Raw genomic sequence first — 16,054 nt, 5'->3', positions numbered from 1 at the left:
GTCAAAAATATGAAAGCCAAAAAAAGTTAATGCAACCTAGGGATGTATTAATAGGGGAAAAGAGTCCAAGAAAAAGGGGAGTGTTAGATCTGTGGTAGTCTAGCCCGATAAGACCACATTTAGAACACTGAGCACACATTTTAGGGAGGACCTTGACAAACTGAAGAATATCCAAAAAAAGGCAATAAAGTGAGGAGCAGCTGAAGGAATCAGGGATGTTTAATTTAGAGAAGAGAAGACGCACAGGAGACATGAAGCTATCTTCAAGTATTTAAAAGACATATCTTGGAAGAAATTGGCAGAGGAAGAGGATGGATTGGCAGAGAGGTAGATTTAGGTTTGCTTTATAAGGAAAAAAACTTGTTAGTGACTGAAACTATCCTCAGATGGAACGGGTTACCTTGGAGAGTCATAGGTTCCTATCTGTAGGTATTAAGCAAAAACTGAATGCCTTTATTGGGGATATTTTGGAAGGGATTCTTGTTCAGGGAGAGGTTGGGCCAGATGGCCTCAGAGATTCATAAGAGATATAATCATTTGATAAACAATAATAGCTCACATTTGTATAATGCTTTAGGTGTTGCAAAGCACTTTAAACAGATTAATTTGATAAACATAATAAATTTACCTTTAGCCAACAAAAACAAGATCCAAGAAACTTTTAGCACCAACATAGAATTTATTTCAGAAGATATCCTAGTAAACAGACCACAGGAAAAAAAATGAAAATTTTATAATGATAAAAGGTATTAATGATAGTATAAAGCCAAATCTAGAGGTAGGAAGCATGCAATAGGGCATATTACTTTTTTAAAACCACTTATTTTTAATGCCAGAAAATTCTGCCCTCATTGGCAAATATGTACTTATTCTGTGATAAATCACATGTGTTATGGTGAAGGTTCAAAATTTTAGCAGACTTTTACATGAAGTGGGGAGACAGGAAGGGGATCCAATGTTCAAATTCTGTCTTGGCTTTATGTAATTTTAAAAAAATAATTAAATTTTATTGAAGCCTTTTGTCATCAGTCATTTCTAGGGGGAAAAACCTCTCTACAGCAGATCAAACTGACAAGAAAATTCAAGCACAAACATCCAACACAGTGATATCTAACAACATCTACAACAATATGAACTAGTAACCCTCTGCCTCCAGGCCTGAAAGAGGGAGATATATTTTATTATCTCGTCTCTAGAACCACTTGTTTCCCAGTTACTCAAAGCTCAGCTTCCTTACCCTAATTCTATTCATCATCACTATGACCTCCAATCCCTCCGCCACTCAGGGGGGGTTTTGTTTTGTTTTGTTTCTGATTTTGTTTTGTCCCCCAGGCTATCCTCTCTATCCTCCCTTTGCTATCTGAAACCCTTGATGAATCACTTCGATGCTATACTATCCTCTACTCTTGAATGCCTGGCCCCTTAGCCTATGCCAATCTTGACTTTCCAAGCCCCAGCCTTCGATTACTTCCACCATGAGCTGCTTAACTCCTAGTCACAAGCTGCTGGAGAAAATCACGAAACTACACTAATTACAAAATTATGTCACATAATCTCAACTAAGCCCTGATTGTAGCAAAGCAATTCTTTTATGCCTCCCTAAGTGATTCACTATCCTACTTAAAACAGTGGCACTTCCAAACTTTTCATCCGTCTTCAACGCTATCCATCTTGGTACAGGCCCTCATAATGTCATGCCTGGACCATTACAATAGCCTTCTAGGTGGCCTCCCTGGCTCAAGTTTCCCTACACTCTAACTCTGCTGTCAAAATGATCTTTCTTTATAAAGACAATACTCCTAATCTATAAATGGTAGCTCCCTATTACCTCCAGGATCAAACAGAAGATCTTCCCCCTTAGGCTCTTACAGCCTTTCACAACCCAGCCCTTTCCTAACTTTCTAGTCTTCTTATACTTTCCTTCTGTGCTGGTACTCTGTGATCCAGCTATACTGACCTTCCTATTCCTCATGCATGACACTATATCTCCTGACTCCATACATTTGTGGTGACATTTTTTCATGCCTGGAATGCATCCTTCCTCACCTCTGACTAGACTGTCTAGCTTCCTAGATATTCAATTTAAATCCCACTTTCTGAAAGAAGCTTTTCCCAATCTTTCTTCCCCTACTGCCAGTTATGTTCCCTCTGACACTTCCTCCCATTTATACTATGTAAATCTTGTATGTAGTTATTTGCAAGTTTTATTGTCCATAACAATTTTTGAAGGTACAGATCATGTTTTGGTCTTTTTTTGTATCCTCAGCACTAAACAAAGTATCTAGTACATGGTAAGGGCTTAATTAATTCTTTCTGTGATAATGGCAGATATTATGCCCCCTCTCCAGGTTCTACTAAAGTTCTCTTCTAACACATTATGATGATAGGGCAGGGGGACTGTGGTCTCTCAAAAACCAGGTCTGTAGAGCACAAACTCTGGGAAGGACTATCAAGTAGGAAGGCTCTGAATGTGGGCCTGGGGATAAACTGTACGTCTGTCATCTGAGGACCAGGCAGCCTAAATAAATATATTCTTTGCTGGAAGGTAGGCTGCCAAGACTTGACTTTTTCTTATGCTGAGAAGAAGTATACACAGCAGTGAAATCAGATCCTTGAAGGAAATACAATCCATTTAGAGGAAAGGACCATCCAAATTGCTGGACTTCAAAGGATAAGAGCAGTGTAGGACACTGGACTCTCTTCCAGTTTTTGTAAACATTCCCCAATCAATGACTACCCACTTTGTTTCACACTCTTTGCTGCCACAAAGAGCATTATAAATATTTTGATATATATTGGAAATCTTTGACTTCCCGAGATACATACCCAATAATGGGATCACTTGGTTAAAGTCTATGGGTAGTTTAGTTACTTTTATCGACTAATTCCAAACTGATATCTAGATAGCTGGATCAATTCAATTAAATTCAATAAACATTTATTAATCACCTACTATGTGCCAGGTATTGTGCTAAGCACTAAGGATACAAATAAGAAAAAGAATGACATTCCCTGCCCTCAAAAAGCTTACAATATAATGGAGAAAGACAACAAACAAAAGAAATCTGAAAGGGGGGCAGGGTACCCTCAGGGAGTACCCAATGCAGGGGCATGCTGCTCCATGGAGTACAAGCCAAGCAGAGCTGCTGATGAAAAATGGAGCAAATGATGAAAATTCAAAGCCTAGCCAAGAAGAGATTAGTAAGCCTGACTCCCCAAAACCTGTTCTCATCTTTTGTCGTCTTTGCCAATTTGCAGAGTATAAAGTAGCAAAAGGAAATGACTATGGCATAAAAAAGGGCATCAATAAAACTTAAAAAACAAGACAAAACAAAAACCTCTCCAAAGATTACAACCCTGATGAAGTTTCAACTTTTAAATTTCAGATTATAAAATAAGGCAACAAATTGTGAAGAGAAGTATTTTATTGTTTTAGGGTTTTCAAAAAAAGTTCTCTTACTCCCCTCTCCCCAATCTAACAATATTAAAAAAAAAATTCTCATTACAAACACATGGAGTCCAGCAAAACAAACTCTCACACTGGGCATGTCTAACTCTGGAATTTAAGTCCATCAACTCTTTGTCAGAATAAGGATGATATGATTCATCTTTAATTCTCTGAACAGGAGATTTACCATTGCATTAAACAAAATTCTAAGACATTCCAAAACTTTTATGTATGTATTGTTTTATTTCTGCTGCATCAGATCAGAGAGGTCTCCCTAGTTTCCTCCCAAATTGTCCATTTCATCATTTCTGATGGCACCATATAGTCATATACCATAATGTGCTTAGTCATTCTCCAAATAGGTGGGCACCTCATTAGTTTCCAGATTTTCTGGCTATTAAAAGAGATGCTATTAATATTTTTGTGTATATGGGACTTTTTCTTCTTTTCTTTATCTCTCTGGGATATAGAACAAATACGAGTATATAGCCGATTTAATTATCAATACCATATTTGCATCACAGAAAGAGATTGAAAGGGTACCTTTTCTTATTATTGTAAATAGTTTGTGTAATATTGGAATTAATTGTTTTTTGGATGATAGAATTAATTTGTAAATCTATTTGGTCGAGGAGTTTTTTTTCCTTTGAAAGTTCATTTATCACCTGTTCAATTTCTTTTTCAATAGTGTGTTAAATAATCTACAGGTTCTTTTGTTAATCTTGGCATTTTGTATTTTTGAAGTATTCATCCATTCTTCTAAATTATCAGTTTTGTTAGGATACAATTAACAAAATAGTTTTTAATTTTCACTTCATTTGTTATGAATTCCCCTTTTTATTTCTGATGCAATTTGATTGTCCTCTCTTTAAAAAAAAAATCAGACTACCTTTTTTTAAAAGGTTTTTTCCTCAAGAAAAAACAGCTCCTAGATTTGTCAATTCAACTTTTCCTAAAATTTCTGATTGCATTAATTTCTTCTTTTATTTTCAGAATTTTATTTGCTCTGTTGCTTAGCTGGAGATTTTAATTTGTTGTTATTCCTCTTTTTTTATTTGTGTACCTAACTCATTGATGTGTTCTTTCTCTCTTTTACTGATGAAGCCATTTAAAGATATACATTTTCCTCCAGAGCAGCATTAGCTGCATCTAACTTGGTATGGTATCTTATTACTGTCATATTTTTGATGCAATTTTCTATCGTTTCTATAATTCTTTTTTTGACCCAGTACATCTTTAGGATTATATTAGTTTCCAGTTACTTGTTCCTTAAAAAATTACTCATTTAATTAAGAGCCTTTTGTCAAATAAAACTTTTATTTCATTGTAATTAGTAAATGATGTGTTTAATATTTCTGCTTCTCTGTGCTTTTTATGAAGTCTTTATGCCCCGATACATGATCAACACTTTCATTTTTGTTATTTTGCTGGATGTGAGGTGGTACATGAAAATGATTGTGGTATAAAAAACAAAAGGCATCAATGAAATTTTTAAAAAAACAAGACAAAACAAAAATATCTACAAGGATTACAACCTTGGTGAAGCTTTGTCTTCTAAGTTTTGGCTTAAAAAATGAGACAAAAATTATAAAGACAGATTTTTTTCATAAATATGTTGGTATTATAGTATACAACATTTCACATAATTGGTTACTGTGCTGACCTACTTAACTGATTTATACATACTTTAGAAAATTTTCTACTGTACAGCATTAAGATATATAAAATATAATTTCTTAAATGTAATTTTTGTAGTCACTACATAAAATTTGGACATCAGGTCATTTGCCAGAAATCCAATCCTCTATTATAACACTGGTTCCAAGAGATAATTAGGCTTGACTTATATTATTTTGATTTATAGTACCTTTCTCAGGAATATCATCTACATAAGTGAAAACTAAGTTTGTGTGAGCTACTCTCCCATCTTCCATTTCTCAAGCCAAATACTGCAGATACCCTTAGGTAGCATGCACTGAACAACTTATTTAACTATCATTAGTTTGTTCTTGATAAGTATGTTCTATCATTTCATGAAGTAGCCGCTGCTATCAGCTGAACTTGTGTAAGCATTCAATAAATATCTGTTGATTAACTGATTTAAGCTGTTTTTTAAGTATGAATAATGAACAGCACTGAATCATCAGCTATGTTATGCTTCACACATACATATAATAGATGGAAGGTTGATATCAGGTCCATAGCCGTGAAATCTCTGTGATACGGTGAATGATCTTTATCAGATCTGAACTCATGACCTTAAGCCCCCTCCTCTAAACCAATGAGACAATTAGGATCAATATATATGTGATTAGTACAAGAAAAAAGAAAAATCAAAACAGCATTCTGAATCACTTACGGACTACTAGGTTGAGCCACATATATAAGTCCACATGTCCTGAAAGGGAAAAAATATCATTTAGGCTGAGTATTTTTTTATTTTTTGAGTGGAAGTCTTTAAGACTTCTTTAAAAGAAACTATTTTTAGCAACATAAAAGTTATAAAAGATTTTTTCAATTTAGGAAATTTCACACTGATAAAAATTTATGGTTCAGAGAAGAGAATTTTTTCCACATCAGGAGTTCTCTATACCAATGAACTCACATATCCAGGCCAAAATAATAAATGATGAAATAATAATAATGATAATGTACACCAAAGGTACTTTAAAAGTTTATAGAAAGGTCCTTAAAGCTCAATGTACTTTATTTTCCATAATTTTTAGTAAACTATTAATAATATTATTATTGTACTATAATCATTTGCAAGCTTCCATCATACATCACTTTGAAATGAACAGAAATTTACATCATGGTTACTCCTCTCAGTTGCTTTTCAGAAAATGTTAAGTTAAAGGAAGAATAATAATTCAGTCTTGCAGAAAAATAAACACTTTTCCTAACCCAATCTCCCTCAAGGCAATAATTCTCAATAGCTCTCAATCATGTATATATGCATTATTCACTAAAGATGCTAAATCCCAAACAGCATCCCCATGCCATTAAGAACACTTCTGGCCTACTTCTTTAAACCATTATTTGAAATGTTTTTCATTTTGAAATGAAATTATCAGAAAATCCAAAGTAATTCTATAATCTTTAATGAAATATATGTATGTGTATACATAAATATATACAAATAGATAGATAGACAGACAGACAGACAGATAGATGGATGTTAAAAAGCTAAGCTGTTAGGGGTAGAAAAATCCAATATAGTATATGCCAAATCTAAATGTAAATTACTTTTGGCTTACCTGTACTACTACTTCTCTCCATGCTCAAGAGTTAGCTATAATACATACACAAACAACCAACATTTATTGCTCTTCCCATATTAACATCTTGTTCTTTCTATTCTCTTAGTTATTTTCTATAGGCTTCCTTTTTCCCCCCTCTAGTTTAATATGTTTCTCTTCTATCCCACAATTCTACATTCCTTTTGGGAAAATACTAATTTTATCAGGTAAAACGGTGACCAACATGATTTATTTATTGCCTTCCTTGGAAAAACGAGGTGTTAACAACTGTTACGTTATGGAGATGGTGAAACATTTGTCCTAGTACAGTTTTTTAAAATCACTTCCTTATATGAATATTTCTTAACAGTCCCCAAGAGAATATTATAAAGTCCTCTTAGGGAAGATAATAAGGGAAAGGAAACGTGGAAGAATAAAATAAGATATATATGTTGAAACAAGAAAGTAGAAAGTTCCACAACACCTGGACAAAATGAATGTGAGGGCAATAAACACAAATCAAGTCCCGGTTTATTCCCAAAACTTAAAATTTAGAAAACTGAAAATATTTGATTTCCAGGAATAACAAAGTAATTAGGGATTTTTAGCTCTAATCTTGGCAGTACGATATTTATTGCTGCCATATTTTTCTGTTCACAAAGTTTCAACTTTGATCATGTGATGAAGAAACAATTTGAAAAATACTTTAATTTGATTACCAAGAAAATATAGTGATATCAAATATGAAATACTGTAGAAAAACTTCACCACTTGTTTCCCCCCAACTTTAAATAAAAACTTTCCTTCCTGGATGGTGTCCTATATCAAGAAGGGTTTTAAAGGAATAGAAGGTAAAAAGGTGGGGAAACAAAAGGGAAACAAAAGTTAACCTCTGGTGGTAGAGCTGGGAATAAGGGAGCTTTTTCATGTCTTACTCTCAAATCTATTCTCTCTAGAACACTATATGACCTTTCTTTTTCCTGTGTGTGCCCTCCCCATCCAGTCAGAGGGGTGTCTATACAGCTAAACATAATCTTCTGACTTTGAGAGAGAACCAAGACTCAACTAGGGAATGACTCAATTGTGGAAACAGCATTGTTTGCCTCATCTGTCCCTAATGTGAGAAGTGATGCAACACTGTCCCCTCCATTTTATGACAAGGGAAGGAACAAGGAGAGCACAGAAAAGATAAAACCCTTTTTCCCTGAAACTCTCCTCACTTCTGATTTTGTTCTGATTGTTCACGGTACTAGCCACACAACTAAGAGGCAATTTTACTTTTGTGACATCCCTCCATTTAGAAACACAAGTTTGCTGGGCAAGGAGAAACTAGAGTATTTGTTTACAGTGTGTGAAAACCAACAATGAACCAGACATCAAAAGATCTTGTACTACACAGTAGGTATTCAATAAATGCTGACTAAACCAAGTGAGAATTATTATGATATCAAGAGAAAAAGCCAAGATTTATATTTTAAAAATGAAAAATTCATTTTACCTTTCCAGTTTGTGGTAGAGTGCAAATAAAACATCATATTTCTTCATTAATCTGGATACAGTACAGTCAACTTTAGTACTGGTATCAATTTCTCTTAGCAAATAATAAAATTTGTGCACACTGCATGGGAAAGGATTAAGAAAAATAAGTTATTTTGTAAGTATTTTACTTAAATGCAGTTTATTTTTAAGTAAAAGCATTTCAATATGAAACAATGAGTACTACAATTTTACTAAATTAATACATTATCTTCCTTTGAAGTAGCTATCAATTGGACCTAGAAGGAAAATCATAAAACAGTTTTCTTTACATACTGGATAGGAAAAGGGGATAGAGTAGAATAAGTTAGTAATAAGACATGTCACAATAAGAAATAAATGGTTCAAGTTCTAAGTAGTTTCACTATTTCAAATACTAGCTGGATATTATAGAAAAGGGCTAGGCTAAGCCACTAAAAACTAAATTCTCTCAATTTCATTCACTGACAAATAGATCAAATCTATTTAGATCACTGCTTGGGACTCAATTTAGTACTTTCCCCTTTCATATTAAGTGATTTCTTGTCATCTGATACAACTTTAATAGATTTCTTTCTATAATTCACATGCACATTTAATTTTTACAATATGAAAAAGGGACTAGACTGATGATTTCACCAGAATAGGTAGCTCTCTGGATGAGAAAATCCTTCTACCAATGAAAATTAATTCTTAGAGTTGTCAAGATTACTAAGAGATTAAGTGCCTTGCCCAGGGCACACAGCCAGTATGTGTCAGAGGCTGGACTTTAACCCAGGTCATTACACCACATTGTTTCTTTTAGAATATACACGGTGTTATATTTTCTATTAGTTGTGAAGCTATTATCAGGAAACTGAATTATAACTAGTTATTTTAATTAACAAAACTAAAACATTTATTCATAAAATCTTTGGTAGATGAATTATGTTTAGCTCAATAAGTTAATCAAATATATTGAAGACCTTTTTCCTTGTTATAAGCTCTACTAAAATTCTACTCTGATACCTCACAGTATATAGATAAGTTCTCAAAGGTTGTACCATTAAAGTTCATATCTGATAAGTGCTCTAGCTAAAGTTTCAAACACAGGCCTAGCAAAAGACTACAGCTGTCATCTGAGGGCTTCCCAGGTAAAAGGCAGAGAGGATCACAAACAGAAAGTTGGTCACCAGGTGATCAATTTTTTTGGCCATAGCAATTCACCAAGACTGCTAATATATACAAGCATTATAATCTACATGAATAAAGGAAATACTTACATCAAAGAACTCGATGATGCTTAAAGTATTACTGAATAATAATACAACAAAAACCTTACCCCAAACTGCAGACTTTTAACTGTAACTAAAACAAGAAACTTACGTATTTTAAATATTTATCTTTAACTATATGTACCTACTTTATTGAGAAGTTTTCTTTTCATCTTTGCAAATAAGCCACTAGAAACCCATAAGATTTGTCCCCAGCTTTAATTCATAACCTATTATGACCAATCTATAAAACCTTTCTTTAAAGATTACATGATTATATTGTCTCATAATATATAATTGTAATTCTTATTTCATAGTAATGTCCTTGGAGTTTTAACAAACCTTAAATTTTATCTTTATTTTTTTAAGAAAAAAATTGACATAACATTCCATTTTAATGATCAAGAAGAGTTATAGGGAAAAGTACAATACAAAAATCCTTCAGAACACATTCTCTCAATTTCTTTCATTTCAGTGCTACCAGTGGGGCCTTACACTATGGGTTTCGGGAAGAAGATAATGTTTGAAATTATGTTCCTGGGGTGCTACCTACTTGAGTCTTATGGGATGATCAAATTGCTGTTCCTTCAAATTTATGCCTTACCTCCAAAAGGTTCTCAGGAGAAGTTGCTGGCAAGTCAAAAGCATGACCATGGATCTTCCTATTTTCTATTCATTACAGAATTTGAGAGAACTAAACTGTTTCACATGAAAATTCACACTAATGAATATTGAAAAATATTCATTTTTCTACAACTTTGACAAAAGTATTATCCTCTCAAGAAATACTATATATAATTGAATATTTTACAATAGTGTAATTTACAGTCAATGCTCAACATCTGCATATTTAACTTTGGTGACTTTAAGCATTTATGTGAATTTATTAGTAACCTCATTTTTACTTTCACATTGGCAACTACACACATTAGCAGCTATGTACAGTACAGAAAAAAATGAGAGACACAATGCACTCAAGTTAGTGGAACATCAGGTATCCTACTAGGTGCTTCAATGGTCTTGTGTACCCTACCGTTGTAAAGAGCTCTCCTATGTATTTGTTGCATATTCTTGTTATTTGCCTCTCAAACTCAAGTTTTGTTTTGCAATTATACCCCAGAGCATACTGCAAGTCCTTTGGGTTCTAAGGTGATGTTGAGACCTTGCCAGTCTCAACATCTTCCAACAACAACGACTAAAGTCCCAGCAACCTCTCTCTTAATTTTCAGAGTGGCCAAGGCAGAGAGGTTTACAGCAGTATAGTATGCAATACAACCCCTCAGATCGTCATCTGACACAGTGGAAGGTAAGATTCAGGTTAAAAAATATTTTAGGTTTAAGAATTATGTATGCTGTACAGTATTTGTGGTATTGTAGCTTTTCATGTGTTATAAAAAGTGACTATTGTCTGAAATCAATGTTTTTTAAAAACTGAGATGTTAACACAAAAGGTCACAGAATTCTAGAGAATTACTAGTAAGAAAAAATTCTGCATGTTACCAATTTTATTTTGTATACTGCATTTTATGGGTCATTTCATGTTTACTGGCTTAGGAAAAGTGCATATTATCAGAATTAATTTTTTATTTTAAAGCACTGTACGAAGAAAAGTATATTTTCACTAGGTGGCATAGTGGATAGAGCACCTGGCTTGGAGTCAGGAGGACCTGAGTTCAAATCCGACCTCAGACACATAACACTCACTAGCTTTGTGACTGTGGGTAAGTCACGTAACCCCAATTGCCTCACAAAAAAAAAAAGTGTATTTTCAGCAATCTCTAATGAAAGGTTACAGGTTTTAGTGACTGAAAGAACCTAATCCCCTATTTCTCACAAATTCAATGTATCAATATTCTTTTTTTTTTTGCTTTTGCACAATTTTCTAGGAATATTACCCCTGTAAAAGTTGAGGATGGACTGTATTCTTTATCCCCTTTTCTCACTAAAAATAATTAACCCTTATCTACTAGTTTGACTACATCTTTAGTGTCTTTGGCAAATCCTCTCAACCCTATAAAGTTATGACTCAAGTTTCTGTTTGCATTTTAAAAAATTTAAAATTATCTCTTCCTACTGCTTGATTGAATTGGAATTGATAACATAGAAACCAAGATGAAAACCTTTTGGATCTTTTGTTAAGACGCTGTCTTCTCATAAATTCATTCCTAAGAACTGTAAACTGTGAATGGAAAAAGAGAGTGTGGAATAGAGTGGAAACTGAATCCAATGAAGTGACAAAAATTATAAAACACTACATGCAATTCCACTAGGCACATTTATTGTAAAAAACAAACCCAGAAAATGCAAACATGCCAATAAAACTACTAAAATGAAAGAAACAAATTGGCTAACTATCTAGGTATAGTTCTCCTGAAAGAAATTATAGTTGTACATAATAATTAAGGTAGAAGTTATCAACTCATGAAATTTCTATGAGATGTAAATCCAAAGGCACTAAGCAAAAGTGTAACACTACTGCAAAAACCAAATTCATAGCCAATGCCTTTGGTTGGTTTGGATGGTTTAAGGTATATGCTGAATGTCCATTACTTTACATTCCCATGGCCGGGGTCCAGTCCTATTCTAACCCAACCCCAAAGGTCTATTTTCAATCAGAAGCATTTTAGAAGGTCTGGATTGGTTCCAAGTTACACCAATTCAAATAAACAGGTGGTCAGATCAATTCTGTGCCCAACTTGGAGCTTTAATACAGCCAACACAACAGACATGATAATTGTCTTCAAATACTTGAAATTCTGTCATGTAAAAGAGAAATAAGATTTATCTGGTATAACTCCAGAAGGCTTTAAAACTAGGACCAACAAGTGAAAGGTTCAATAAAGCAAATCATAAGAAAGAACTTCCTAACAAAACTAGAACTGTTAACTGCAAAAGTAGTCAGCACCTGGTTACTAGAGGTATTCTTGCAGTGGCTGAATCACCAAAATGTCTGCAATTTCTGCTTTATGCATGATTTAAAAAAAAAATAGATGAATGCTAAGGTAGCATCTAACTTTAAATTATATAATTCTAAAACAAGTATGGAGCTACATTATCAATCTGATACAACATAAATGATTAGATTAACTCAAAAGTAAATCTAAACATTCAGATAAAACATGAAATTGTTCCTATGTCCCAGGCATCATTGGAAATAAAAGTGACCTATAATCAGGTGGGAACCTAAGGCTCATTTCAAAGATGAGCTTTCAAGATTAGAAAACAGGGCCACAAGGGTTTTCTTCTAAGTCAAATTTCCTTAGTAAAAGACCTAGTTTGCTACCATTTTATGGTTTCTTACTTATACAATGGCTTATACAGTGAAAATATGAGCTATATATTACAATTTACTTTGACAAATATATCTATTGATATCACAAAATGTACCTTATATCTATGTTCTTCTGAAGTTCAGTAAAGGTGAATGGCATCTCATCTAGATCTATAGCTGCAGTGAATATACAAATTCCCCATAATTCCTTTTTCTTTTGAATATAACATTCCTGTGAAAGATAAAAAAGAATTCACCAGTTAATATACTCAAATAAAATGCACTATGATGGAAATTATAAATACAAGTGGTTATTTTTTCAGTATACCAAAACAAAGTCTTAAACATATTCTCATGATGCCTCAAAATGATTTGCACATACACTGTATTGAAAAGAAAGGATCTGATTTTAGCTACAGTAGTTAACTTTTTAAAAACAAGATTACTAGAAAGATCCAAATTATAACAATATGGAAAATTATATGATCACACATTTGGTGTAAACGTCTCATTTAAATGATCCAATGTCATTCACAGCGAACCTCAGAATAAGAACATTCATAATTCATGCACTTTGTCTGAAACCAAGCCCATTTTCTGATCTGATTTTTAATTTTCTGAACTAAACCAAAATGTATACGCTGGGATATGAAAAAAGTTCTATTTTGTCTAATCTTTAACATACTAAAAAATACAAAAGCAAACATATTAACAACAAAAATTTAAAATACGAAACTATATAATAGTTTTGCAAAGGAAAAACAAGAAAATTATGCATTTTAAACATTGGACAATAATGAGACTTTAATTTTTCAACTCTGATGTAGTAAAGCAGAAATTATCTAAACTTGAACACCATACATATAAACAATCAAATATGAAAAACAGCTATAAAATCCACAAGGAAAAAAGATTTCACAACCATTTATTATTACCTGGAGGCTATAAAACAGCATGGTGTATTGGAAGTCAGAAGACCCAACTTCAAATCTAAGCTACTGCTTATTATTCCCCAGGCAAGTCACTAACCTCAGCTTCCTCAACAGTAAAATAATGCTAATAATTGTTGTTGTTTATTGTTGTTCAGTTATTTCAGCTGTGTCTGAGTCTTCATGACTCCATTTGGAGTTTTCTTGGCAAAGATTTAGAGGGGTTTGCCATTTTCTTCTCCAGCTCATTTTACCAATGAGGAACTGAGACAAATAAGGTTAAGTGATTTGCCCGGGGTCACACAACTACTAAGTGTCTGAGGCTGGATTTGAACTCACATCTTCCTCACTCCAGGTCCAGGGTTCTATCCACTGTGCAACCTAGCTGCCCCAATGCTAATAATACTTAAGATCAAAAGAGATAATGTATGTAACGAGCTCTGAAAACCTTGAAGTACTATACAAGTGTTAGTGATTATTCAAACATTATCTCACTTGATACTCAAAATAACCCAGTTAGGCATACAATACAAGCATTATTATACTCTTATTAAAAGATAAGGAATTTGAGGCTCATAGAAGTTGGTGCTTTTATAAATGATCACATAACTAGTAAGTAATCCAGCCTGACTCAAATCCAATGTTCCTAGCACTGTACTACATTGTCTCATTCTCTAAACATGACAGCAAGAGAAAAAAAACAAAAAGGGAAAGGACCTTATATGTACAAAAATATTTACAGCAGCTCTTTTCTGGGGGCAAAGAATTAGAAATCAAGGAGATGTCCATCAATTGGGGAATGGCTGAACAAGCTGTAATACTACCGTACTGAAAGAAATGATGAACAGCATGCTCTCAGAAAAATCTGGAAAGACTTGCACACATTAATACAAAGTGAAATGTACTATGTACAAAGTAACAAAAATATTGTAAGATGATCAGCTGTGAATGACTTAGCTATTCTCAGCAATACAACAATCCAAGACAACTTTGAAGAACTTGTGATGAAAAATGCTATCCATCCCCAGTGAAAAAATTGATGGTGTCTGAATACAGATTGCAGCATACTTTTTTTAAATTTATTTTTCTTGAGTTTTTTTGGTCTATGTTTTCTTTGATAACATGATTATTACGGATATGTTTTGCATGACTATTGTACTGTATTTGCAAGACATGTATAACATATATCAAATTGCTTACCTTCTCAATGGGAGGAGGGGGGAAGAAGGGAGGAAGGGAGATTATTTGAAATTCAAAGTTTTAAAGATGAATGTTAAAATGTGTTTTTACATGTAACTGGGGAAAAATAAAATACTAAATAAAAATGGGGAAAAAAATAAAACCAGTGAATTAATAAATATATGTAGGAGTTGGTTTTATGGAAAAAAACACAATAAAACAGATTAAGCTATTGAAGAAAACTGAAGGAATCAGAATGGGCAATCTGATTTTTTAAAAAAGAGAGAGAAGAAAACCAAATCACTATTATTAAAAATGAAAAGAGTAAATATACCACTAATGAAGATAAAATCAAGCAATTAAAAAGTTATTTTGCCAAGCTGTATGCCAATAAGCTTAACAATTTAAGTGAAACACAAAACTTTTACAAAAACATAAACTGCCTAGATTAACAAAAGAAGAAACAGAATATTTAAATAAACCTATTTTAGAAAAAGAAACTGAACAGGCCATAAATGAGCTTCCTAAGAAAAAAAGCATCAGGACCAGACGGATTTCTGAATGAATTCTACCAAACATTTAAAGATCAACTAATTCCCATATTAAATAAATTACTTGGAATAAAAGCAAAGAAAGCATTCTACCAAATTCCTTTTACCAAACAAATATGGTATGGACACCTAAACTAGGAAGGGCAAAAACAGAGAAAGAAAATTATAAACCAATTTCATTAATGAATATGGATGCAAAAATCCTAAACAAAGTACTAACTAGGAAACTACAACAATATATTACAAAGATTATACATTGTGACCAAGTCGGATTTATACCAGAAATTCAGGGATAGTTTAACATAAGGAAAACTATTAACATAGTTGATTATATCAATAACAAAAGTAAGAATCATATGATTATCTCAATAAATGCAGAAAAAGCTTTTGATAAAATAAACATTCACTCCTATTTAAAATACTTGAAAGCACAGATATAAATGGATTTTTTTTTAATGATAAGAAACCTATCTAAGACCATCAGTAAGCATTACTTGTAATGAGGATAAGCTAAAAGCCTTCCCAATAGAATCAGAAGTGAAATAAGGATACTCACTGTCACCACTATTATTCAATATTGTATTAGAAATGCTAGCAATAGCAATAAGAGAAGAAATAGAATTGAAGGATTCACAATGGGCAATGAAATAATAAAACTCTCTTTTTTTG

General features: G+C 33.0%; 1 protein-coding gene across 2 annotated transcripts in view; it reads right to left on the bottom strand.

The window, feature by feature from the left end:
• The window catches only part of RB1 (RB transcriptional corepressor 1), a 184,702-nt gene that overhangs the window by 144,477 nt on the left and 24,171 nt on the right, over positions 1 to 16,054 (bottom strand). For both annotated transcript variants that reach the window (XM_020993794.2, XM_020993795.2), the window contains exons 3-6: positions 12,843 to 12,958; positions 8,186 to 8,305; positions 5,808 to 5,846; positions 629 to 696 (exon numbers count right to left, since the gene is read on the bottom strand). In XM_020993794.2, coding sequence (XP_020849453.1) covers positions 629 to 696; positions 5,808 to 5,846; positions 8,186 to 8,305; positions 12,843 to 12,958 — 343 coding nt within the window. The remainder of the gene's footprint in view (positions 1 to 628; positions 697 to 5,807; positions 5,847 to 8,185; positions 8,306 to 12,842; positions 12,959 to 16,054) is intronic.

The sequence above is a fragment of the Phascolarctos cinereus genome, unplaced genomic scaffold, assembly GCF_003287225.1.
Source record: "Phascolarctos cinereus isolate Bilbo 61053 unplaced genomic scaffold, phaCin_HiC Scaffold_726;HRSCAF=1367, whole genome shotgun sequence".
NCBI classification, from domain to species: domain Eukaryota; kingdom Metazoa; phylum Chordata; class Mammalia; order Diprotodontia; family Phascolarctidae; genus Phascolarctos; species Phascolarctos cinereus.
This window is presented reverse-complemented; position numbering and strand designations above follow the sequence as displayed.